The 26996-nt window shown below is 46.0% G+C and overlaps 1 protein-coding gene across 2 annotated transcripts in view; it reads left to right on the top strand.

The window, feature by feature from the left end:
* Positions 1 to 824: 824 nt before the first annotated feature.
* Positions 825 to 26996, top strand: part of PDE7A (phosphodiesterase 7A) — an 88185-nt gene continuing 62013 nt past the window's right edge. For both annotated transcript variants that reach the window (XM_038766439.1, XM_038766436.1), the window contains exon 1: positions 825 to 993. In XM_038766439.1, the coding sequence (XP_038622367.1) occupies positions 856 to 993 (138 nt within the window). In that variant the 5' untranslated portion in view covers positions 825 to 855. The remainder of the gene's footprint in view (positions 994 to 26996) is intronic.

The following is a 26996-nucleotide window of genomic DNA, read 5'->3' as shown; positions in this document are numbered from 1 at the left end:
CTGTGAGCCCACTGTTAGGTAGGGACTGTCTCTATGTGTTGCCAATTTGTACTTCCCAAGCGCTTAGTCCAGTGCTCTGCACATAGTAAGCGCTCAATAAATACGATTGATTGATTGATAGTAAGCGCTCAATAAATACAATTGATGATGATGAAGGGAGGGATCCTGCGCATGCGCCTTGGGCGGTGTGCGTGTGTGATTGTGTGTGTGTGGGGTGGGGGCGGGGTGGGAAGGGAGGGATCCTGCGCGTGCGCCTTGGGCGGTGTGCGTGTGTGATTGTGTGTGGGGGGGGGCGGGGTGGGAAGGGAGGGATCCTGCGCATGCGCCTTGGGCGGTGTGTGTGTGTGTGTGATTGTGTGTGGGGGGGCGGGGTGGGAAGGGAGGGATCCTGCGCATGCGCCTTGGGCGGTGTGTGTGTGTGTGTGTGTGTGTGTGTGTGTGTGTGTGTGATTGTGTGTGTGTGGTGGGGGAGGCGCGGCCTCGGCGCGGGGCCGGCGGCGCGACGTCTGACGTCACGGCGGCGGCGGCGGTGGTTGGCGCGAGGGCCCGGCTGCGAAGTGTGAATTGCGCTGGGCTCGCGCCGGCGGCCGACTGGAGGGGGGGGCGCGCGCCTCGCGGCCGCCGCCAGCCCGCGCGCACGCGCGCGCCCGCCGTTTTCCTCACAGTCCGTCCGTCCGTCCGTCAGTCGGCGTCTGCCGTCGGCGCGGTGAGGGGCTCCCTGTCCCCTCGTCGTCGTCGCCCGGCGCAGCCCCCGCGGGCCGGCGGGGCCGTCGGTGTGCGGGGTCCGCGCCTCAGGGCGCAGGGCCCGGCGGCGTCGTCGTCGTCGTCGTCGTCGTCCCGGGGCGTCCGTCTTCGATGGCAGTATGCTACCAGCTGCCGGTGCTGCCCCTGGACAGGCCGGTCCCTCAGCACGTCCTCAGCCGCCGAGGAGCCATCAGCTTCAGCTCCAGCTCCGCGCTCTTCGGCTGCCCCAACCCCCGACAGCTCTCGCAGGTGACCCCCCCGCCCCCCCCGTGCCTATTTACTGAGCGCCCACCGGACCCGGCGCTTGGAGTCCTCCCTATCCCTCCGTCATCATCAATCCCCCTTTTAGACTGTGAGCCCACTGTTGGGTAGGGACTGTCTCTATCATCATCATCATCATCAATCGTATTGATTGAGCGCTTACTATGTGCGGAGCACTGTACTAAGCGCTTGGGAAGTCCAAGTCGGCAACATCTAGAGGCAGTCCCTACCCAGCAGTGGGCTCACTGTCTCTGTGTGTTGCCAATTTGGACTTCCCAAGCGCTTAGTACAGTGCTCTGCACAGAGTAAGCGCGCGATAAATACGACTGATGATGATCAATCGTATTTATTGAGCGCTTACTGCGTGCAGAGCACTGTACTAAGCGCTTGGGAAGTCCAAGTCGGCAACATCTAGAGACAGTCCCTACCCAGCTGTGGGCTCACAGTCTCTATGTGTTGCCAATTTGGACTTCCCGAGCGCTTAGTACAGTGCTCTGCACAGAGTAAGCGCGCGATAAATACGACTGATGATGATCAATCGTATTTATTGAGCGCTTACTGCGTGCAGAGCACTGTACTAAGCGCTTGGGAAGTCCAAATTGGCAACATATGGGGACAGTCCCTACCCAGCAGTGGGCTCACAGTCTCTATCTGTTGCCAATTTGGACTTCCCGAGCGCTTAGTACAGTGCTCTGCACAGAGTAAGCGCGCGATAAATACGACTGATGATGATCAATCGTATTTATTGAGCGCTTACTGCGTGCAGAGCACTGTACTAAGCGCTTGGGAAGTCCAAATTGGCAACATATAGAGACAGTCCCTACCCAGCTGTGGGCTCACAGTCTCTATGTGTTGCCAATTTGGACTTCCCGAGCGCTTAGTACAGTGCTCTGCACAGAGTAAGCGCGCGATAAATACGACTGATGATGATCAATCGTATTTATTGAGCGCTTACTGCGTGCAGAGCACTGTACTAAGCGCTTGGGAAGTCCAAGTCGGCAACATCTAGAGACAGTCCCTACCCAGCAGTGGGCTCACAGTCTCTGTGTGTTGCCAATTTGGACTTCCCGAGCGCTTAGTGCAGTGCTCTGCACAGAGTAAGCGCGCGATAAATACGACTGATGATGATCAATCGTATTTATTGAGCGCTTACTGCGTGCAGAGCACCGTACTAAGCGCTTGGGAAGTCCAAATTGGCAACATATAGAGACAGTCCCTACCCAACAGTAGGTTCACAGTCTCTGTGTGTTGCCAATTTGGACTTCCCAAGCGCTCAGTACAGCGCTCTGCACAGAGTAAGCGCTCAATAAATACGACTGATGATGATGATGATCAATCGTATTTATTTATTGAGCGCTTACTGCGTGCAGAGCGCTGTACTAAGCGCTTGGGAAGTACAGGTTGGCAACATTCACCGAGCTCTGGCAGAACCGTGTGCGGCGCACTGTACTATAATAATAATGTTGGTATTTGCTAAGCGCCGACAATGTGCAAAGCGCTGGGGGGGGGATACAAGATAATCAATCAATCGTATTTATTGAGCGCTTACTGTGTGCAGAGCACTGTACTAAGCGCTTGGGAAGTACAGGTTGGCAACATTCACCGAGCTCTGGCCGAACCGTGTGCGGCGCACTGTACTATAATAATAATGTTGGTATTTGCTAAGCGCCGACAGTGTGCCAAGCGCTAGGGGAGATACAAGGTAATCAATCAATCAATCGTATTTATTGAGCGCTTACTGTGTGCAGAGCACTGTACTAAGCGCTTGGGAAGTACAGGTTGGCAACATCATCATCAATCGTATTTATTGAGCACTTACTGCGTGCAGAGCGTTGTACTAAGCGCTTGGGAAGTACAAGTTGGCAACATTCACTGTTAACCGGCAGAACCGTGTGCGGTGCACTGTACTATAATAATAATGTTGGTATTTGCTAAGCGCCGACAGTGTGCCAAGCGCTGTCCCAAGCGTTGGGGGAGATGTAAAATAATCAATCAATCGTATTTACTGAGCGCTTGCTGAGTGCAGAGCACTGTACTAAGCGCTTGGGAAGTACAGGTTGGCAACATTCACCGAGCTCTGGCAGAACCGTGTGCGGCGCACTGTACTATCATAATAATGTTGGTATTTGCTAAGCGCCGACAACGTGCCAAGCGCTGTCCCAAGCGCTGGGGGAGATACAAGGTAATCAATTGTATTTATTGAGCGCTTACTGCGTGCAGAGCACTGTACTAAGCGCTTGGGAAGTACAGGTTGGCAACATTCACCGAGCTCTGGCAGAACCGTGTGCGGCGCACTGTACTATAATAATAATGTTGGTATTTGCTAAGCGCCGACAGTGTGCCAAGCGCTGTCCCAAGCGCTGGGGGAGATGCAAGATAATCAATCAATCGTATTTATTGAGCGCTTACTGCGTGCAGAGCACTGTACTAAGCGCTTGGGAAGTACAGGTTGGCAACATCACCATCAACCGGTGAATGGTGTTTAGCGAGCTCTGGCAGACCCTGTGCAGCGCACTGTACTATAATAATAATGTTGGTATTTGTTAAGTGCTGACAATGTGCCAAGCGCTGTCCCAAGCGCTGGGGGAGATACAAGATAATCAGTCAATCATATTTATTGAGCGCTTAGTGTGTGCAGAACACTGTACTAAGCGCTTGGGAAGTACAAGCTGGCAACATCTAGAGATAGTCGCTACCCAGCAGTGGGCTCACAGTCTAAAAGGCTCACAGTCTCTATGTGTTGCCAATTTGGACTTCCCAAGCGCTTAGTACAGTGCTCTGCACATAGTAAGCGCTCAATAAATATGACTGATGATGATGATCAATCGCATTTATGTATTGAGCGCTTACTGCGTGCAGAGCACTGTACTAAGCACTTGGGAAGTATAGGTTGGCAACATTCACCGAGCTCTGGCCGAACCGTGTGCGGCGCACTGTACTATAATAATAATGTTGGTATTTGCTAAGCGCCGTCAATGTGCCAAGCGCTGTCCCAAGCGCTGGGGGAGATACAAGATAATCAATCAATCGTATTTATTCAGCGCTTACTATGTGCAGAGCACTGTACTAAGCGCTTGGGAAGTACAAATTGGCAACATTCACTCTTAACCACCAGAACCGTGTGCGGCACACTGTACTATAATAATAATGTTGGTATCTGCTAAGCGCCGACAGTGTGCCAAGCGCTGTCCCAAGCGCTGGGGGAGATGCAAGATAATCAATCAATCGTATTTACTGAGCGCTTACTGCGTGCAGAGCACTGTACTAAGCGCTTGGGAAGTACAGGTTGGCAACATTCACCGAGCTCTAGCAGACCGTGTGCGGCGCACTGTACTATAATAATAATGTTGGTACTTGCTAAGCACCGACAGCGTGCCAAGCGCTGTCCCGAGCACTGGGGAGATGCAAGATAATCAATCAATTGTATTTATTGAGCGCTTACTGTGTGCAGAGCACTGTACTAAGCGCTTGGGAAGTACAAGTTGGCAACATCATCATCGTATTTATTGAGCGCTTACTGTCTGCAGAGCACTGTACTAAGCGCTTGGGAAGTACAAGTTGGCAACGTTCACCATCAACCGGTAATTGGTGCTTAGCGAGCTCTGGCAGAACCGTGTGCGGCGCACTGTACTATCATAATAATGTTGGTATTTGCTAAGTGCCGACAACGTGCCAAGCGCTGTCCCAAGCGCTGGGGGAGATACAAGGTAATCAATTGTATTTATTGAGCGCTTACTGCGTGCAGAGCACTGTACTAAGCGCTTGGGAAGTACAGGTTGGCAACATTCACCGAGCTCTGGCAGAACCGTGTGCGGCGCACTGTACTATCATAATAATGTTGGTATTTGCTAAGCGCCGACAGTGTACCAAGCGCTGGGGTAGATTCAAGATAATCAATCAATCGTATTTATTGAGCGCTTACTGCGTGCAGAGCACTGTACTAAGCTCTTGGGAAGTACAGGTTGGCAACATTCACCGTCAACCGGTGAATGGTGTTCAGCGAGCTCTGGCAGAACCGTGTGCGGCGCACTGTACTATAATAATAATGTTGGTATTTGCTAAGCACCGACAATGTGCCAAGCGCTGTCCCAAGCGCTGGGGTAGATACAAGATAATCAATCAATCGTATTTATTGAGTGCTTACTGCGTGCAGAGCACTGTACTAAGCGCTTGGGAAGTACAAGTTGGCAACATTCACCATCAACCGGTGAATGGTGTTTAGCGAGCTCTGGCAGACCCTGTGCGGCGCACTGTACTATAATAATAATGTTGGTATTTACTAAACGCTGACAGTGTGCCAAGCGCTGTCCCAAGCGCTGGGGGAGATACAAGGTAATCAATCAGTCGTATTTATTGAGCGCTTACTGTGTGCAGGGCACTGTACTAAGCGCTTGGGAAGTACAAGTTGGCAACATCATTATCAGTCATATTTATTGAGCGCTTACTGTGTGCAGAGCGCTGTACTAAGCGCTTGGGAAGTGCAGGTTGGCAACATTCACCGAGCTCTTGCAGACCGTGTGCGGCGCACTGTACTATAATAATAATGTTGGTATTTGCTAAGCTCCGACAGTGTGCCAAGCGCTGGCCCAAGCGCTGGCCCAAGCGCTGGGGGAGATACAAGATAATCAATCAGTCGTATTTATTGAGCACTTACTGTGTGCAGAACACTGTACTAAGCGCTTGGGAAGTACAAGTTGGCAACATTCACTGTCAACCGGCCGAACCGTGTGCGGCGCACTGTACTATAAAAATAATGTTGGTATTTGCTAAGCGCCGACAGTGTGCCAAGCGCTGTCCCAAGCGCTGGGGGAGATGCAAGATAATCAATCAATCGTATTTATTGAGCACTTACTGTGTGCAGAGCACTGTACTAAGCGCTTGGGAAGTACAAGTTGGCAACATCATCATCAATCATATTTATTGAATGCTTACTGTGTGCAGAGCGCTGTACTAAGCGCTTGGGAAGTACAAGTTGGCAACATTCACCGTCAACCGGCAGAACCGTGTGCGGCGCACTGTACTATAATAATAATGTTGGTATTTGCTAAGCGCCGACAGTGTGCCAAGCGCTGTCCCAAGTGCTGGGGGAGATACAAGATAATCAGTCAATCGTATTTCTTGAGCGCTTACTGTGTGCAGAGCACTGTACTAAGCGCTTGGGAAGTACAAGTTGGCAACATTCACCGTCAACCGGTGAATGGTGTTTAGTGAGCTCTGGCAGACCGTGTGCGGTGCACTGTACTATAATAATAATGTTGGTATTTGCTAAGCGCCGACAATGTGCCAAGCGCTGGGGGAGATACAAGATAATCAATCAATCGTATTTATTGAGCGCTTACTGTGTGCAGAGCACTGTACTAAGCGCTTGGGAAGTACAAGTTGGCAACATATAGAGACAGTCCCTACCCAACAGTGGGCTCACAGTCTAAAAGATAATGAGGTTGTCCCACGTGGGCCTGGGGGAAATGCAAGATAATGAGGTTGGCCCACGTGGGGCTCACGGTCTTCATCCCCGTTTTCCAGATGAGGTCACTGAGGCCCAGTGAAGTGACTTGCCCAAAGTCACACTGCTGACAAGTGGCGGAGCCGGGATTAGAACCCACGACCTCCGACTCCCAAGCCCGGGCTCTTGCCACTGAGCCGCGCTGCTTCACTATGCGTCTCAATCAATCAATCAATCGTATTTATTGAGCGCTTACTGTGTGCAGAGCACTGTACTAAGCGCTTGGGAAGTACAAGTTGGCAGCATATAGAGACAGTCCCTACCCAACAGTGGGCTCACAGTCTAAAAGGGGGAGTTGTCTCGGAGAAGACAGCTCACCAGAAGGAGCAGACACGGTCCCTGCCCCTGGCGAGCTGACAGTCTTCAGCGCCCTTCTTTAGCGCCCAAAGCCAGGGTAGCCCCCACAGACCCCGCTTTTTCCTTCCCCTCCACCCCCGCCGTTATTTCCAGCGAGGGACATCATTTCCCTAAATTCCCTTCATCTGCCTCCCATTCCCTTTCTCCGCCTCCGTCCTCCTTTCTCATCTCTGTCCCCAACCCGCCGTGTTACTGGAGGAATCCCTTCTCCAACCTCCCCTTAATAATAATAATAGTTGTGGTATTTGTTAAGCACTGTATTAAGCGCGGGGGTAGATACAAGGTAATCGGGTTGTCCCACGTGGGGCTCCCAATCTTCACCCTCATTTTTACAGATGAGGTCACTGAGGCACAGTGAAGTTAAGTGGCTTGAACAGAGTCACACAGCAGCCAAGTGGAGGAGCCAGGGTTAGAACTCAGGACCTCTGACTCCCAAGGCTATGCCGCTTCCCTTGTCCCCTTGTCCCTTGGGAGTGAACTCTGGTCGGCCAGGGGAAACTCCTCAAACTCCATTTAATAGCATGGTGTCCTTTTTGTGACCCCTTTGTGGACGCCCCCCCCCCGCAAGTTCCCTTCTTGCCCTTTCGTGGGATGAGGCCCATAATATTTGAATATTTTCCTTCCCATTTCTCCTTCTTTCCTTCCCTGGTTCACCCCTCACCTTCCTTTTTATCCTCACCATCTCTACCAAGCTTCCCCTTTTGTGACAGTTGGTCACAAAGTGTTCAGTTGAGTGTGGTGGGAAGGAAGGAAGGAATAGAGGATGGGAGAAGTTAGTGAGGACGCTTTAAACAGGAAAATATTGTGTAGTAAAGATACCGATTCTTAAATATATTTTGCCCTGGAGACCTAATTGCCTTATGGTCTGTTAACTTATATGGCAAATAGCCTGGCAGATTTCATTAGATTCTGATAGAAAAGTACAAGCTTTGCTAGTGAAACAAAGGAGAACTTTATTTCCTATTTTACATCTTATCTGAGTGGCCTCCCAGATGACCTTTTGTCCCCTAAGGGGACAGTATACATGCTCTGAAAGTGGAACTTTAGAGCAGATTGTCTCTTTCTGTGGTCACTTTTTCAGTTGCTTCATTTGGCCAAAGCATCTGCCAAAAGAGTACAGTATCAATTTTCCACCCCATCGTTTAAAATGTAAATCATACTGTTTTTTAACGGGTGGAAATAGAGCCTCATTTGGACTAATTGGTGAAGGGCAAGCTCTAAAATAATTACTGTGCTACTGGTTGCATTTTTCTCAGTGTGCTTCATTACAGCTCCATTCTTAACATTTAATACCTACGGAGAAATCAATGGTTTGTCTTTCCTGTTTATTAAATTGAGTTGGTGCTAGAAGCATTCTCAGTTTTTCAGAATAAATGATGAAATCAATTTGTGGGTGTGAAAAGCTTGGATGATGGGCATTAGTGGCCAGTGGCTTTGGTGTCATCCTTTCTAAATTGAAGTTCGTCTCCGAAAACCTGTTGTCTCACTGCTCTGACAGTAGACTCTTCTGAGCTCCAGAAGAGTTGAAGAGACCAATTCTGAGACCTTTGAGCCACTATTCATCTCTTCTACAGGCAGTTTAAATGTGCAGTGGAATTCTTTGAACTGTTTTTGAATTGTCTCTGGGCAAAAAAAAAAAAAAAAACCAACAAAAACCCAAACAGGTTAAACTTTTATTTTAATTTGCAGGGCTGTATTTCCTTTATAATTGACTGAAATGGATCAGAACTTAAAAAAAAAATTAGCATAGCAACACTTTGGGAAGACTGTGGTGCCTTTAGCATTGAATAAAATGGTGGAGATTGTTAGTAATGCTAGTAGTGCTGAAACCACCACTGCTAATGCTATTTATTGTGCTACTCTGCATAGAGTGTTTTGTCTTCATTAGCAGGATCTAGTAAGATTGAATAAAACTGAAAGAATAGGTAATTTTCTATATTTGCCTTTGGCTGCAGATTGAGAACTTGTATTGGCTAAACTGAATTAAGTACACCGCAGAATTTTCTGTTCAGAGTTTTGTAGATAATGTTGGGAAGAGAGCTTCTGAGTAGAATCCTCAGCAAATAGTTCAGAAGATAGAGATAATTTAATGGAACCCAGTTATGATCAGACTTGTTTAGAAAGTTTGTGGATACAGAACGTTATAAGCGTACCTCATATCACAGCAGGGTCGCGTTCCTGGAAAATGCAGTTGTATTGTGAAAATAGCTTTATTGTGGGGTACACTTTCCCAAAGGTTTTTACATGGCAAAAATTAGGATCCGTTCCAAAACTCAGCAGAAAAAACAGGAAACGTCTTTACATGATATATGCTACAATGTTGAACATCACTAAGCTAGTTAGTATTTGTATAAGTAATTCAAAACATAGTATTTCAACAGTGACACTTTAACCCAAACTCCAAAAAGAAATCCTCTGAAATATTAAAGCGTATAACACGTAATGCAGTGGGGCTTCAATTCCTGAATCCTAGCACTATGCAGTGATCCAACAGCCCTGGGACCTTCCCTGTGCTGTTGCTCAGGATGCGCTCTCAGACTAGGTGAAGAGTACCATCCCGGCCTCCCCTCCTTCCTGCTGCTTTTCTGCCCCTCCCGTGCCTCCTTTGTGCTGACCAGGACCATTTTTCCATTCTTTCACCTTCAATTTTAAACCTAGGAGCAGCCCTGAGAACTGATTCTTCCCTTTCTCCCCCGATCCTGCCACTTGCCATTCTCCAGTTTGCATCAGTATTTTCCCCCACTAGTGTTACTGGGACAGAGGCAGCGGATAGTGGCTTAGGAGGTGGTTGCTGCTCCCTCCCATCCTGCCCTTGATGCTCTGCTGACTCTGTCCCTGCAGCCCAGGAACAGGGCTGCCAGATGGACAGGGCTAGTGGGGGCCCAGAGGAAGAGGCAAAGGCTTTGATGAGGGCTGTTGAGGTTAGAATGAATGGTGAAGGAACAACAACAAAAAAAACCTATCACCCAGCTCATTTGGGTTCAAAGGGGAGAGAGGCAGGTGCAGAAAAGAGGCTGGGAATGGGGGAGGCTTTTGCAGGGGCAGGGAGAAGATCTTACCTGCAGGGATTGAATCCATCGAAGGAATTTATTGAGTGCTTACTGCTTACAGAACACTTTACTAGGAGAGAACAGTATGGTAAAGTTAATAGAAGACACTATCCCTGCCCCTCAAGTAGTTTATAATCTAGTGGGAGAGACAGACATAAAAATAAATTGCAGAGGTGCTCTGTTGTACTCTACCAAGTGCTTATAGTATAGTGCACTGGCCATAGAAACTGCTCAGTAAGTACCATCGATTCAGATGTATTATATATTATACAATTATACAATTACATATAATTCCTTATACTCTGCCCCTTCCCTATCTGTAATTCATATATTACATTATACATTATATATATATATATATATGATATGCTGTGGGTTTGGAGGTGAGATCCAGTGCTTAAGGGGTTCAGTCCCAAGTACATAGATGAGCCAGAGGGAGGGCAAATCATGTGGAAAATGAAGGTGGAGGTGACATTCTGGGGGGCATCAACAAAAAGCTCTGTCTGGGCAGGGAATGTGTCCTTTTATTGTTGTATCACACTCTCCCAAGTGCTTAGTACAGTGCTTTGCACACAGTAAGCGCTCAGTAAATAGGTTTGAATGAAAGTGGCGTAGCATATATCCTTGGGTTTTGCATCTTGTGGGACGATCAACCTAGGGTAACCCTGTATTTTTCTTAAGAGGAACTGAAATGTTGCCTTGCCCTACCTAACTCCCATCCGTTTTCTATTGTCATTCCATTTGGGGTGTTGAATAAGATTTTGCTATACAAATGTCCCAGTCATCTGGGAACAACTTGTGCCTTTACAAAGGAACTAGGTTTTTATGAACCTGAACCTTGTTTTTTCCAGATGATCTGCCTTAACTCATTTGAGCAATAGGATCAATATGAAGAAGCATCTCCTCCAGAAGTGAATGCCTACTATTCAATGTCACATAAATTGAGGGCTTACTCTGTGCAGAGCACTCTACTAGGCACTTGGGAGAGTACACCATAGCACTATACACACTCCCTGCCCACAAGGAGCTTACAGTCTGGAGGGGGAGGTGGACATTAATATAAATAAATTACAGATGTGTACATAAGTACTGTGGGGCTGACAAAATCTAAGTGCAAGGGTGATGCGAGAGGGAGTGAAGGAAATGAGTGAGAGGGAGTATTGTGTTAAATGTGCAACTCTGGTGGGGGAAAAATGTTAGGTAATTCTTAAGTGCTGAAAAGTTAGCCTTTTTCTTGTACAGGTGAGGCTTTCAAAAACCCAGCTAGTCTCAACGAAGATCTTTCTGGTGGGGTCAGGGGTGGACCCTTTCAATTTTGTTATTTCTAAAAGATTTAGCTCAAGTTTAATATTTGAAAAATATTTATCCTGCATTGGGGAACGGAGACCAGAACTCTGAAGGTGGGAAAGGCAGGGCCCATGAAGGTTTAAAGGAGAGAGACCGAGGGGAGGTTGGTTTTACCAGACTCCACCTGCCTTGCTGTTTCTTGTTGAAGTTCTTCAGGCCAGTTTTTCCCCTTACCCCTCTTGTTCCTTGGGAAGCAGAAGCAGGAGGAATACTGACTTGTCAGAAACTCTTGACAAATGCACGAGATCCCAGTTTCTGGCCAGTTCTCATAATGAAGGTATGCATTTTTATTTCCAAAGTGCTGGGAAACTGAGCTGGCAAACTGGAAGTTACACTACGTGGTGTAGCACTCCTTGTAATTCAGGCCTTTTTTCTCACACAACTTCCTGTGCGTTCATTCCTTCTGTCTGCACAGTGTCTCAAACTGAGAATGTGAGTTGCTGGTTTCAGAGTTGAATCATGGCTTGAAGAGATTCTGTGGGTTTTTATTTTAAAATATTTTTATTATGAAGTAATCAATAATAATAATGATGGCATTTGTTAAGCGCTTGCTATGTGCCAAGCACTGTTCTAAGCACTGGGGTAGGTACAAGGTAATCAGATTGTCCCACATGGGGATCACAGTCTTTATCCCCATTTTACAGATGAAGTAATTGAGGCACAGAGAAGTTAAGTGACTTGCCCAAGCCCACACAGCAGACAAGTGGCAGAGCTGAGATTAGAACCCACCTCCTCTGACTCCCAAGCCTGTACTCTTTCCACTAAGCCATGCTGCTTCAATTGTGATAGGGTGGGTTGGGCAATTGACAAAAGGAGGTGAGAAACATGGGGAGGGTGCTCTCATCATCCCTCCTGAGTCCTTCTAACCCCCACCACACACACACACACACACCAGCTGTCTTCCATCATTCTCCATACACACAACCTCCCAAATCCCAAAATTTTAAAGGAAAATACTGATCATGTTTGGAAAATTACTTGAATTTGAAACTGCGCTTTTCAGGAACATGATTTTGAGCCAATTTCCATTTCTAAATTCTGGGTGACTAGACTTTCCATTACTCTTAAGTGTGAATTTATGGCTTAGATTGCAATGATACTGTGCTTTCAGTTCTTGAATTGTTTATGGGGTACTTGCCTCCTCACTGTCTTTTAAAAATTACCCAATAAAGGGAACCGAGGGGGATTGGGCAAAGCAGCATGGCTCAGTGGAAAGAGCACGGGCTTTGGAGTCATGCTGCTTTGGAGTCAAGCGCTTTGGAGTAAGCGCTTAACAAATGCCATTATTATTATTATTATTATTATTATTAGGAAGTAAGAAACAGAGGTAGTAGTTGTGGTAATTGTATTTATCAAGCACTTAGCTGTGTGCAGGGCACAGTGCTGAGTGCTGGGAGAGAATACCTAGGTAGGGGTTAGACACATCCCTGTCTGATTTACTTGTGCATAATGTCACTTGTACATATTTCTCATCCTGTTGTAAGCTCCTTGAGGGAAGCAGCCATCTAGGTTATTTTTTTTTTACATGAACCTGATTAAACGCCTGTGGATTGGTTACAATGAAAGCATTTGTACCTTTCAAATGGTTCAACAAGAACCTGGCGACATTGATGTTATTAATCAATGGTATTGGAGAGATTACTGGGTGCTAAACTGTTCTAAACACTTGGAAGAGTACAGTAAAATAGAGTTGGTAGGTATGTTCCCTCCCCACTAGTAGCTTACAGTCTATAGGGAAATAATAGAGTATAAGGAAGGAAATATACATAAGTGCTGTGGGGCAGGGGTGAGTATCAAAGTGCTTCAAGGGTACAGAGCTTAGTCAACACAGAGGGGAGGGTGCGTAGGGGATATGAGGACTTAGTGAGGGAAGGCCTCTTGGAGGAGATGTGATTTTTAGGAGGGATTTGAAGGTGGGGATGGGAGTGGACTAATGGATATTGAGGAGGGAGTTCCAGGCCCAAGGGAGGATGTGGGCAAGGGATCAACGGTGAGATAGACAAGACTGAGGTACCGGAGAGAAGGCTGGTATCACGGGAGCAGAAGGTGCAGATTGAGTTGTAGGAGATCAGTGAGGTAAGGTAGAAGGGGGTGAGCGGATTTGAGCACATTGAAGCCGATGGTAAGGAGTTTCTGTTTATTTCAGAGGTGGATGAGAAACCATGGGAGGTTTTGAGGTGTTGAGGTGGACTGAATGGCTTTTCAGAAAAATGATCTGGGCTGCAGAGTGAAGTATGGACTAGAGAGTCAGGAGGCAGGAAGGTCATCCATTCACTTGTATTTATTGAGCGTTTACTGTGTGCAGAGCACTGTACTAAGTGCTTGGGAGAGTACACTATAACAATGAGTAGACACATTCTCTGCCCACAATGAGCCTACAGTCTAGAGGGTCAGCAAGGAGACTGATGCAGTGGTCAAGATGGGAAATAAGTCCTTGAGCCAGTTTTGTAGGAGTTTGGAAGGAGAGAAAGTGGAGGTGAATAAAGGGAGCAAATCAGGGAGACTCAGAAAGGAATGGGAGAAAAGGAAATGAGGGCTTAGTCAGGGAAAACTTTGGAGGAGATGTGCCTTCAGTGAGGCTTTGAAGATGGGGAGAGTGATTGTTGGATATGACGAGGGAGGGCATTCCAAGCCAGAGGCAGGATGTGAGTGAGAAGTTGGCAGCAGTGTAGAAGAGATTGAGGTACAGTGAGTAGGTTGGCATTAGAAGAGCAAAGTGTGCCGGCTGGTTTGTTGGAGAACAGCGAGGTGAGGTAGGAGGAGTCAAGGTGATTAAGTGCTTCAAGGCCAATGGTAAAGGAGTTTCATTGTGATATGGAGGTGGATGGGCAACCACTGGAGATATTTGAGGAGTGGGGAAGCATGGACTGAATGTTTTTGTAGAAACGTGATCTGGGCAGCAGAGCAAAGTATGGACTGGAGTGGGGAGAGACAGGATAAAGTAATCAAGGCAGGGTAGGATAAGTGCTTGGATTAATGTGGTAGCAGTTTGGATGGAGAGGAAAGGGTGTATTTTAGTGATGTTGTGAAGATTGAATGGACAGGATTGAATAAGACTGAGTATGTGGGTTAAATGAGAGAGAGCAGTCAAGGATAATTCCTAGATTATGGGCTTGTGAGACAGGAAGGATGGTGGTGCTGTCTACAGTGATGGGAAAGTCGGGGGAGGGCAGGATTTGGGTGGGAAAATAAGGAGTTCTGTTTTGGACATTAAGTTTGCGGTAATGGCAAGACATCCAAGAAGAGATGTCCTGAAGGCAGGAAGAAATGTGAGGCTGCCAAGAGGGAGAGCGATAAAGGCTGGAGATGTAGAGTTGGGAATTGTCTGCATAGAGGTAAAAGTTGAAGCGATGGGGGTGAATGAGTTCTCCCACGGAGTGGGTGTAGATGGAGAACAGAGGGGGACCCTGAACTGAACCTTCAGGAACTCCCACACTTAGGGGGTGGGAGGCAGAGGAAGATCCCGTTCAAGTGACTGAGAATGAGCAGCCGGAGAGATAGGAGGAGAACCAGGAGAGGACAGGATCAGTGTGGCTGAGGTTGGATAAGGGGGTGGTCTACAGCAGCACTGAAGACAGCTGAACAGTCAAGGGAGATTAGGATAGAGTAGAAGCCGTTGGGTTTGGCAAGAAGGAGGCCATTTGTGACCTACAAGAGGGCGGCTTCTGTGAAATGAAGAGGATGGAAGCCAGTTTGGTGGGGGAGGAGGGTTAAGCAGAGAATTGGATAAGAGGAACTTGAAACAGCGTGTGTAGACAACTCGCTGAAGGAGTTTGGAGAGGAATGGTAGGAGGGAGGTGAGTGATAACAGGAAGGTGTTTTTAGGAGAGAGGAGACATGAGTGTGCTTGAAAACATTGGGGAAGAAGCCATTGGAGAGTGAACAGTTGAAGATGATTGGGAAGGAAAGAAGGAAGGAAGGGAGCAAGTGTAAGGTGCAAAGGAATGGGGTCAGATGTGCAGGTGGAAAGCCTGGATTTTGAGAGAAGACAGGAGATCTCGAGATACTGCTGGGATAGATGGGAAAGTTGAGGGAGGGACTGGAGAGGAGCAGGGGAGATTTTAGGAAGATTGCCCCTGATAGTTTGTTTTCTCAATGAAGTACATAGCCAGTTCATTTGGGAGGGACTGGAGAGGAGCAGGGGAGATTTTAGGAAGATTACCCCTGATAGTTTGTTTTCTCAATGAAATACATAGCCAGGTCATTAGGGGCAAGGGATGGGGGGCAGGGGGCTTGAGGAGGGAGTTAAATTCTGAAACAATGGGCATGGGTGTCAGTAAGGATGGAGAAATAATTTTGCTGGGCAGAGAAGAGGGCAGAGTTAAAGCATGCAAGGATGAAGTTGTGGTAGATAAGGTCGGCCTGATATCTAGATTTCTGCCAGCAGTGCTCTGTGGCTCTTACCCAGGAGATAAGGGAGCTGACTGTGGAGGTGATCCAGAGCTGTGGTTTTAGTGATATGAGATCGATGAAGGGATTGGGGGTGAGAGAGTTGTGTTCAATGGAGAGAGTGGTGTTGAAGGTGTCAGTTTGGTCATCAAGGGAACATAGTTTCGATATGGAGGCTAAATGGGGCATGATGCTGAGAAAATTGGATCGGGTCAAAAGATTGGAGGCTTCAGTGGGGGCACAGGACAGATTTGCAGGGAGGAGATGAGTGGGAAAGAAGGCAGATGAGAAAGTTGTGGTCAGAATTGTGTGGGGCTTTTGGGCAGTTAGTGGGCTAGATGATACTAAGGAAAGCAGCAGAGCCCAAAATATGATGATGAGCAGACTTAAAATGCTCAGTGAAAAGATCCCATGTACAGTATGAGTTAGCTATGGGGAATAACTTGCATTTTGAAAAATTGTACTTAGGGACTGGAGAACTAAATATTCCACTGAAGCCGATAAGCAGCATTGTAGATGCTTTCCCTCTGTTCCTGCATCATTTCCTTAGTCTCAGCTTATGGTTACCGCGGGACGTGACTAGAACTCAGTTTGGATTTGCCTTTTCCCAAGTGGGGGAGTATTTTTGTCCAGAACCATTTGAGGTTTCACTCTAGAATTCATGTGGTGGTTTTCAGAAGGAACTACTTCGTAGTAGAGAATTTTCTTTTTAAGACTGGAACAGTGACCCCGTCGGGTTCTCGAGTGGACTGGAACCATCGTGTCCCCATGTGACTGACCCCTGACTTGATTCTGAGCTTTGAGAGTTACCTCCGCTCCTCCCCTCTGTTTCCTCAGCCATTCATTCTAAGGAGAAGCACAGGCTTGGTAGTCAGATGGTAATGGGTTCTAATTCTGATTCTGCCACTTGTCTGCTCTGTGACCCTGGGCCTCAGTGACCTCATCTGTAAAATGGGGATTGAGAGTGAGCCCCACGTGGGACAAGGGACGGTGTCCGGCCTGATTTGCTTGTATCCACCCCAGTGCTTAGTTCAGTGCCTGGCACATAGTAAGTGCTTAATTATTATTATTGCTCCCGTAACCCGGACTGGCTTCGTCGTAGGGAATCGTCCCTGGTGTTGAAGTGTGAGCCCTGATTGTTGTGTAGCTGCTGTCTCACCTGTCACCAAATGGATCTGTGCTTTGAATTTTATTCTGCAGGTTTTCCTAATGCTGCCTCCTGCCTCCATCTACTGGTGGGAATGGCTTTTGGCAGAGTTGGAAAGGACTACACCCTGTGTGGTCTCGAGCGTTATCCTGCTGCTTATGGCTTCTTTTGTTTAAGGGGTGGATTTTCAGCGATCAGCCAACATCTCTGCCTCTCCTTTCCCTCCCCGTTCCCTTTCACTTTCCTTACCAGGGACAGTCTGAGCATTTGTTTTTGTAAGCTTGCCGAATTACGGTTTAATATTGGCTGCCTGATTAAATTAAGGTGCCATCAGCGGTATAATACAAATGGTGATAGCGACAAACAGTAAAATTCAGAATTCAGTTAGCAGATTTGCTAATGCCGAAATTGAGAGCAGACTTTAAGGTAAAACGATGATGAGTCGGGCGGCTTATGGATCTGAGAACAGATACAATAGCTTTGGCAATTCAGCACCTTTTTGCTGATGGAGCATTTCCTTTGTTCAGTCATCACAATCCTTGGCTGCTTGTAATTTTTTTCCCAAATGGCATTTGACAGTAACTTGCCAAATAAACAAAACCTCATTTTACAATTTTTTTTAAAGGATGACTATAGTACACACTCGTAAGAAGAGCTTTTTGTGTTTATGTGTGATTCAAGAAAGTGCTAGTTGGAACTAAGTATTTAATGGAAATTTTTCTTTCAAAATGACCTTTGGATAAATTGCAAGTTTCTGCTTTTAAAGATATTTCTGTACTAACAGTCTTGAAGCTTGAACCGTGATGGTGACATCTGAAGAACACACATGTTTAGTTTTCACAGTCACAGTACTTCAGACTGCTGTGGAGTCATTGTTAATGATTACTGTCCATAAAGCTCTTGAACCGTATTGCGGCCCAAAATGCAGACATGATCCATTTTCACTTAGTCCCCTTTTGTTCCCCAAAATTAAGGAAAATAAAAATCTTAAAGTTTCAAGCTACAAAGAACATAATGAAAATAATCCATCATGTTCCTCCAGCTACAGAGGTGCTGCTCACCGCGTTACGGTCTAAGTCTGAGGTTGCAGCTGAAAAGACTCGTGTAACCAGCAATCCTTGCCACACAGTGTATGTGTGAACATTACTGCTCCTTAGATTGAGGTTGTGGTCACCATTGGCAAGGCACAACCCTGTTCAAGGCCTTTTTTCGTAGGCTGCGAAAGGGGTTCTCGCCATTTTCGACTACATCATTTCAGCCTGGTTGGATCTCTGTCTTTCAGCTGAATTTTTTTTTAAGTTGCACTTTTGTGAGTTCTTGGGTTTCTTTTGCTTGTAATCATCTCACTTAGGCTCCCTGTTTAGCAGCTGCCCCAGTGATCTTTTCTGTGGGCATTGTTAGACCCCTAGGGTTTGGAGAGATGAGAGATGGGCTGCATCCTAGGGCCACATGGTTGATGAATGAGTGTTGCTTTCTGATGGTCCCCTCATAGTTGACTGGTGAAGTGACACAAGTTGGGTGTGATGGAAGTTCAACTCTCAGCTATTGAATGGATTTTGCCACCCTTCTGGAAGTTCTTGATTTGGGGTGGAGCTTTATGCAGTGATCTACAATCAGTTGATCAATGGCATTCATTGAGCACTTACTGAGGGCAGAGCACGGTACTAAGTGCCTAGGAAAATGCCATAGAGTTGGTAGACAGGGTTCCTCCCCACAGTGAATTTACAGTCTACAGGGGAGACAGACATTAAAATAAATTGCAGCTAGGTAAATGGCAGCATGTAAGGAAATGTACACAGATGTTTTGGGGCTGGTTGGGGTGGTGGTAAATAGCAAGTGCTTAAGGGGTACAGATCTGAGAATGAAGGCAATGCAGAGGGTGGGTGGAGGAATAAGTGCTTGGCTTGGTGGGGGGTTGGGGGTCAAGTAATTTAGCCTCAAGTGCATGTGAGCCTTCATGATTATTACATATTGTCAGTCTGTTGGAACTGGACTAGGCTGTAAACTCTTTGTGGGCAGGGAATATATTTGCCAACTCTATTCTCCCAAGTGCATAGTACAGTGCTCAGCACACAGTAAGCTCTCAGTAAATACCATCGATTGATCCCATCTCCTCATTAGATTTGTCTCCTTTTATTTCTGTTTTGTCCCCTTGGCAGGAAATCCTGGGGCTGGGTTCCGGTATATGCCCCAGAGCCCTCCAATCTGGGGTGCCTCCTTCCCCCAGATTTGTTTTCATTATAACGGTGGTATTTGTTAATCACTTAATGTGTGGCGAGAACCATACTAAAGTTCTGGGGTAGATAAAAGATAATCAGGTTGGACTTAGTCCCCGTATCACATGGGACTCAGTCTAAGTAGGAGGAAGTAGGATTTAATCCCCATTTTACTGATGATGAAACGGAGGCACAGAGAAGTGCCGTTACTTCCTCAGAGGCACCCAGCAGACAAGTGGTGGAGCTGGGGTTAGAACCCAAGTTCCCTGACTCCCAGGCTTGGGCTTTTTCCATTGGACCACACTGCTTCTTTTCTGGCAAGTTCCTCATCTTTCTGTGTCAGCCTTCTGCCTGTTGAAGAAGCGGAAACTTATATGTATGAGTCAAAAATAAAATCAAAGGAGCCCCCTAAAGTGAGGTTTATACATAGGGTCTGCATTAATAATAATGGTGGAATTTGTTAAGCGCTTACTATGTGCCAGTCACTGCATTGCTGCTCTGGCACAGCATGAACAAGTAAAGGAAACCCAGGAAGGGGACACCCTTAGCCTCTTGCAGGCAGAGTAGGTAAGGGGGCCAGGAGCACTGGTGGATGGCCCCTTTCCAACCTGCCTAAGCCTGGAGGGCTCATTGGCTTGGTGAAAGGTGGTGTTTTTGTTTTTTGTTGTTTTTTTATACATAGGTGAACGTTAAGTTGTGCAATTCCTCGATGAATCTAGTTTCGTACACAGACATCACTGTAGTGGTGGCTTTTCACTTTAAGTAGGAAGCCTAGGGCAGAAACCACTGGAAAATGTCTCGTTTTCTTGTAACGAAGCCAGGAATTGCAGAGGTCTTCTAGGGCTGGAGAGGGTCATATTCTCATTTGAGGTGCATGATGTGTTAACGGTGGTTGCCTGTGCATTTTTGCCAGAGCTGTTTCCTTGAGCATCGATCCTGCTCCTCTCTTGAGGAGCATACAGGAGGTCCGGGGAGAGTGTTACTGTGGTGAGTTTTGGAGAGGAGTGTTTGGTGTGTTGGGGCAGTGGGAAAGAGTGTGACAGAGAGTAACAGGTTGAGCTGGACCCCTGGTGAACAGGCCCCTCTCTGGCCCTCCTGGTTTATCGTGATTACCTTGGCTTCATTGACAGCCAGGTTTGTTTTCCCTACATTTTATGTTTATTGTCTAAAAATCTATGAACTAGCATTCTGAATTCGTTTAGAAGCAGCTAAGTGGAGTGTAATTTGTGCCGAAATCTCTAGAGAATGCTACTTAATCCTATTGTAAGGATGCTAATAAACTATCCACCAAATAGCTGAAGGAAGCACTGCATTTCTGGAGTGCTCTGAAGTGATGCATTTGACTTGGCCAGGGTAGAAATGGCATCCTCTTGAGTTCCTCTTCAAGTGTTTATTCTGATGGTTAAAGGAATCTGACTAAAAGGGCATGTTTTGAGGAGTTGATTTTCCCTGGGCCTTGGGGCTCTTCTTCAGATTTTGTCCCAGAGGTAGAAGGGCAGGTCCAGGAGAGTACTGTAGACATTTGTACAGCTTCACACTTCCTTGTAAATAAAATTTCAAATGAAGATGGGAGGACCAGAGGTTTTTTTTTTATCTAATTTTATTTGGTTACAGAAACCTGTGAAAGAACTGTCACTAGATTCTGAAAGAATATCAAGTATAAGGGCAGGCTTAACTTTGAAGCAGTTGCTTATAAAATTTTTCACTAGAGCACTGCTTTCATTCATTCATTCAGTCGTATTTATTGAGCGCTTACTGTGTGCAGAGCACTGTACTAAGCACTTGGGAAGTACAAGTTGGCAACATATAGAGACGGTCCCTACCCAACAGCGGGCTCACAGTCTAGAAGGGGGAGACAGACAACAAAACAAAACATAGTAACAAAATCAAATAAATAGAATAGTAAATATGTACAAGTAAAGTAAATAGAGTAATAAATCTGTACAAACGTATTTACAGGTGCTGTGGGGAGGGGAAGGAGGTAGGGTGGGGGGGATGGGGAGGAGGAGAGGAAGGAGGGGACTCAGTCAGGGAAGGCCTCCTGGAGGAGGTGAGCTCTCAGTAGGGCTTTGAAGGGAGGAAGAGAGCTAGCTTGGCGGATGTGCAGAGGGAGGGCATTCCAGGCCAGGGGAAGGACGTGGGCAAGGGGTCGACGGCGGGACGGGCGAGAACGAGGCACAGTGAGGAGGCTAGAGGCAGAGGAGTGGAGGGTGCAGGCTGGGCTGTAGAAGGAAAGAAGGGAGGTGAGGTAGGAGGGGGCGAGGTGATGGACAGCCTTGAAGCCCAGGGTGAGGAGTTTTTGCCTGATGCGTAGGTTGATTGGTAGTCACTGGAGATTTTTGAGGAGGGGAGTAACACGTCCAGAGCGTTTCTGCACAAAGATGATCAGGGCAGCAGTGTGAAGTATAGATTGAAGTGGGGAGAGACAGGAGAATGGGAGATCAGAGAGGCTGCTGATGCAGTAATCAGCTACTGGTCAAACTAGAACCCCAATTTCTAGCCTACAGTGGCTGGAACCCCCCCCCCCCCCCCCCCCCCCCCCCCCGACCCCCACATCCGTTGGAGTAATTACCCCATGTTATCCACCCAGTTTGGGTTTTGGGGTGTGAATGTCTTGTTTGGACTGCACGTGTAGAACAAATCAACACTTCTCAGTACCTTATTTAAACTGTGCAGACCTAGCCAATTATGCATTTCTCAGTATCAATAGCGAGCACAGCAGCCCAGTCTCCAAAATAATATTAAGAAAAGTGTATTTGAGATGTGGAGTGGAGCAAGATATCCAATTTTTTGCCGTTTTTTTTCCTTCCAGAAGAGTGAAGATTAAATGGAAGCAGTATGGCCTAGTGGATAGAGCATGGGCCTGGGAGTGGAAGGACCTGGGTTCTAATCCTGGCTCCACCACTTGTCTGCTATGTGGCCTTAGCCAAGTTACTTTTACCTCATTAGTCACATTCATTGAGCGCTTACTGTGTGCAGAGCACTGTATTAAGTGATTGGGAGAGTACAGTATAACAGCAACAGATGCATTCTCTGCCCATAAACTTAGAGGCTAGAGAGGGAGACAGACTTTAATATACATAAACGGATATGAACATAAAGTGCTGTGGGGCTGGGAGTGAGGATGAATAAAGGGAGCAAATCAGGGTGACGCAGAAGAGAGTGGAAGTAAAAGAAAAGAGGGTTTAGTTAAGGAAGGCCTCTTGGAGGAGATATAACTTCAATAAGGCTTTGAAGGTAGGGAGAGTAATTGCCTATTGGGTATGAAGAGGGAGGGCATTCCAGGCCAGAGGCAGGATGTGGGCGAGAAGTCAGCGGTGAGATAGATGAGATGGAGGTACAGTGAGTAGGTTGGCATTAGAGAAACGATGTGTGCCAGCTGGGTGGTAATAGGAGAGTAGCGAGGTGAGGTAAGAGGGGGCAAGATGATTGAGTGCTCTGTGTGTGTGTGTGTGTGTGTGTGTGTGTGTGTACATATATATGTGTGTGTAGTTGGTGGGAGGACAATTATCAAGTGATGCATTCAAATGCCAGCTGAATTTTGTTGCCGTCACCTACAGATTAAATCAAATGTTAAAAATAACAGTATTCTCACTGAAAAAACAAATGTTCTTGTTCATTCTATCACAGTTGCATGTAAACTGCAAGGGCAGGCATTTTCCCACTAAGATAAAACTTTTCCTAGTTCTGGCTTAAGGATCTGTTCACCCCAACTCACAATCTTCATGCTAGCCAAGCTAATGTTCTGTTCGTTCGTTGCTCTCAACTCTCCTAGTGTCAACCTATTATGCGTTCCTTTCCCTCTACGTGGAACTCATGGCAATCAACTACACCGAACCATAATTCCTCCATCTTCAACACTCTCGTAAAAAGCTACCTTTTCCAAGAAGCATTCCTGACCAATCCCTAAATAGGTGGTCAGGCTATCCTTTCAGTCATCCTTAGCACTCAAATAATAATAGTAGTGTATTGAAGTGCCAACTGTATGTATGCCAAGCACTGTACTAAGTGCTGGGACAGATAAAAGATAATCAGGTCCCTGTTTCAAATGATGCTCACAGTATAATGAGGAGGGAGAAAAGGTATTGAGTTCCCGTTTATAGCTCTCATTGTATTTACCTGGCCTGCTTTTTTTAAAAAAAAAATTGATTCAATATTCTTACTCATGTTCCCATTGCATTTGCCTTTCTTATCCGTTAGACTTTAAGCTCCTTGAGGGCAGGTACTTTGTCTTATATTGTAGGTTATTATTCAATAAATATTTATTATGATGCTTCAGAAAAAATCCCTCCCTATCTCTCCTCTTGTCAGGCAGTGTCTTAGCGCTAGTTTAGCATAGACAATATACGAGCCCTGAATTGGAACATCTGCAAGCCTTTCTGGAATGTATCTATAATATAGCACCTAGAGGGCTGCTGTTTATACCTCAGTAACAGAGGTAGTCAGGGATTTGGGGTAGGAGATGAGCTAAAAATAGTATTGGTGCAGTGGATTGGGGCTGAGAGGACACCTGGATCCCATTTGTGATGTTGCTAGGGTTTAAAACATTAAAGGAATTGTAGTTCCATCTCCAGTCCAATCTAAAGAAGCACATTGGGGTAGTGGATAGCCCAGGAGTCAGAAGGTCATGCATCTGATACTGGCTTTGCCACTTGTCTGCTCTATGACCTTGAGTAAGTTACTTCACTTCTCTGTGCCTATTACCTCATCTGTATAACGGGGACTGAAATGTAATCCCCATGTGGGACAGGGACTGTGGCCAACCTGATAAAGTTGTATCTACCCCTGCGTTCAGTACAGTGCCTGGCACATGGTAAACACTTAGCAAATACCACAGTTATTATTATTATCTTGTCCTCAGGCAAAAAATGGTTTGGGTACGGTGCCTGGCACATAGTAAGCGCTTAGCAAATACCATGATTATTATTATCATCTTGTCCCCATGCCAAAATTGGTTTGGAGACATTTTGGCTACCAACCAGGGTGTCTCAAAGCATGATTTTGAGGAGTGTATATGGGTTGGGTGCAAGGATAAAAATTTGTCTACCTGTGGGATAGAATCTTATTAAAGACAGGAAGCCACATGTATATGTCTGCAGATCGTGTATTTGCCTTCCTGATGAGGCCTTGCTGTTTCTGGAGCCATTGGCCCTCCCTTCCACTGATCAGAGCTTCTAGTTCCTCTTAGACTTTGAGGAATTTTCCACTCTTAATAATTGTGGTATTTGTTAGGCACTGTGATGTGTCAAGCACTGTACTAAGTGCCAGGGTAGGTGCAAGAGAATCACACTGGACAAAGTCCCTGTTCCACATGGGACTCATTATTGACAGCTCAATGTGTGCAGAGCACTGTACCACGCACTTGGGAGAGTACAATGTGACAGAGTTGGTGGACACATTCCCTGTCCACAAGTATTGATTTCCCTCGTTTTACAGTTGAGGAAACCATGGCACAGAGAGGTTGTGACGTGCCCAACCAAGGTCGCACAGCAGGCAAGTGGCAGAGCCAGGATCAGAATTCGGATTCTGACTCCTATTCCTGTTCCCTTCCCACGGGCCATGTTGTGCACGGACTTGAGAGTCCGAAGTATTTGTGGTTCTTAGTATGCTGTGTCCCGGCTGCAGGAACCAAGAGAGGGAGGTGGACTTCAGCCAACTTTGCTATGTAACTAGAAATCATTGTATGGTGGGGTTGAAATAGAAGACAAATTGAACATTAACCTATTTTGTAGATGTCAGTTATTCGTGTTCTCATTCTTCTTAGTGGTCACACACACACAAAATTGGGTATAGATTGCAAACCAAGAAGTGTGCAGGGTATCCTTATGTAAATGGTACAAAGCCTTTACCTATGCCTTCTTTTTCCCCTGGATACCTCATCCAAGCATTGTAATGTAGGCTCGAGTGATTGTAGGGGTAATGTTTTTAATAACCCTACCATTATATTTACAGTGTTGATTACAAATGCACTTCTGATGAACAAGGAGTATGGTGTGCGTCAATGCAAATTTAGAAATTATTTTTGTCTCCTCCCCACCTTTGTCTGTTTAAACAAAGCATCATAGTTACAGCTGTTGAAAACAAACTTCTTTGTTCCCTGCCTTTTACTGAATGTACATGAAGGATGTTAATTTAGGAGGAGAGCTTCTTTTGTCTGCACAGTGTCAAACTTTCTTAGTTGGTAACGTCACCCAAAATAGTATTGCAGTCAGTCCTAAGTTATGGTCAAGTTCAGCTCACCATAGAACAACCTCACAGATAGCAACTGTCAATCTGTTGAGCAACTGCCCATATTTACATCAGCTGTTCCCACCCATTGGAGACTGTGAAACTACTGTTGCTTATGCAAAAAGTACATCAGTCAACTCTTTTCCTAAAAATACCAAAATCCAAGCTTAGTCTCTAAGAATGTGTTAAAAAATGAGGTAGTTTCAGAATAACACTTTCAGACTAATATACCCAATTCCAGGGACTCCTGAGAGGTTTGTTAAAATTAGTTTATTTTAGAATTGTGGGTTTATATTTTTCAATTTTGAGATTCTTGCAATCATCCTCATTTAGACTCATTCTGAATTATTTTAAGATCTGGCCTGGGCTTCTGAAGTTGGTGAAATTAAAAAATGTAATATTGGGGCTTTCCCCCCACCCCCTATTTTATAATCAAGAGTAGACAGTAATGAAGAAATGAAGTATACAGAGGACAAATGGTTTGTTATTGTGCTTTGTGGGCAAGGACCATATCTGCCAACTCTTTGTATTTTACTCTCTCGAGCACTTAGTACAGTGCTCTACACACAGTAAGCACCGAATGAATACCATGGATTGATCTGCACAGAAAATGCTCAAATCCATTATTTACATAAGATCACAAAAATGAAGTAGGAGATATATGCTTATTAAAGCCGTGCTTTAATTACAGTAGAGGAGAGAGTAAGTCATTGTTGCACACTGTGCTAATGATAGATAGCTCCCTGAGGCTCAAGACTCTAATTCACACCTGTTTTTTTTAATGGTATTTGTTAAGCACTTCTCATGTGCCAGGCACTGTTCTAAGCCTTGGGGTAGATAGAAGATAATCAAGTTGGACACAGTCCTTAATCCACATTGGGCTTGCAGTATTAGTCCCCATTTTACAGGTGAGGAACCTCAGGCACAGAGAAGCTAAGTGACTTGCCCAGAGTCACATAGACAAGTGGCAGAGCCGGGATTAGAACCCAGGTCCTCTGAGTCCCAGGTCAGTGCTCTATCAATTAGGCCACACTGCTTCCCATGCTGGTAAGGTTCAGAGAGGCAGAGCTCTTCATTGACGTGCCCGGGTAGGAAGAAGAGGAAGACCAGAACAGACAAAATGCAGAAACAGGCTCATGCAGGGGAGTTTCTTCACTGAGGTGTGGGGACTCTAGAGTAGGAAGAGGAGAAGCAGGGGTTAATTCATTCAATGCCTATTATATGCTGCACTTGGAAGAATGTACTAAGTGCTGGAAGAGAAACAGTGTGGCCTAGTAGGTAGAGCACGGACCTGGGTGCTAATTCTGGCTCTGCCACTTGTCTACTGGGTGACCTTGGGCAAATCACTTCTCTGTGCCTGTTACCTCATCTGAAAAATGGGGACTAATATTGCAAGCCCAATGTGGATTAAGGACTGTGTCCAACTTGATTATCTTCTATCTACCCCAGGGCTTAGAACAGTGCCTGGCACATGAGAAGTGCTTAACAAATACCATTAAAAAAACCAGGTGTGAATTAGAGTCTTGAGCCTCAGGGAGCTCACCATCTAAGAAGGCAGTATCAAGTACATTCTTTTGTCTTCTTTCTTTCTTTCTTTCTTTCTTTCTTTCTTTCTTTCTTTCTTTCTTTCTTTCTTTCTTTCTTTCTTTCTTTCTTTCTTTCTTTCTTTCTTTCTTCCTTTCTTCCTTTCTTCCTTTCTTCCTTTCTTCCTTTCTTCCTTCCTTTCCTCCTTTCTTCCTTTCTTCCTTTCTTTC

Source organism: Tachyglossus aculeatus, chromosome 25 (assembly GCF_015852505.1).
Source record: "Tachyglossus aculeatus isolate mTacAcu1 chromosome 25, mTacAcu1.pri, whole genome shotgun sequence".
Taxonomy (NCBI): Eukaryota; Metazoa; Chordata; class Mammalia; order Monotremata; family Tachyglossidae; genus Tachyglossus; species Tachyglossus aculeatus.
Note: the sequence above shows the minus strand (reverse complement) of the source record. Positions and strands in the feature narration are given on the sequence as shown.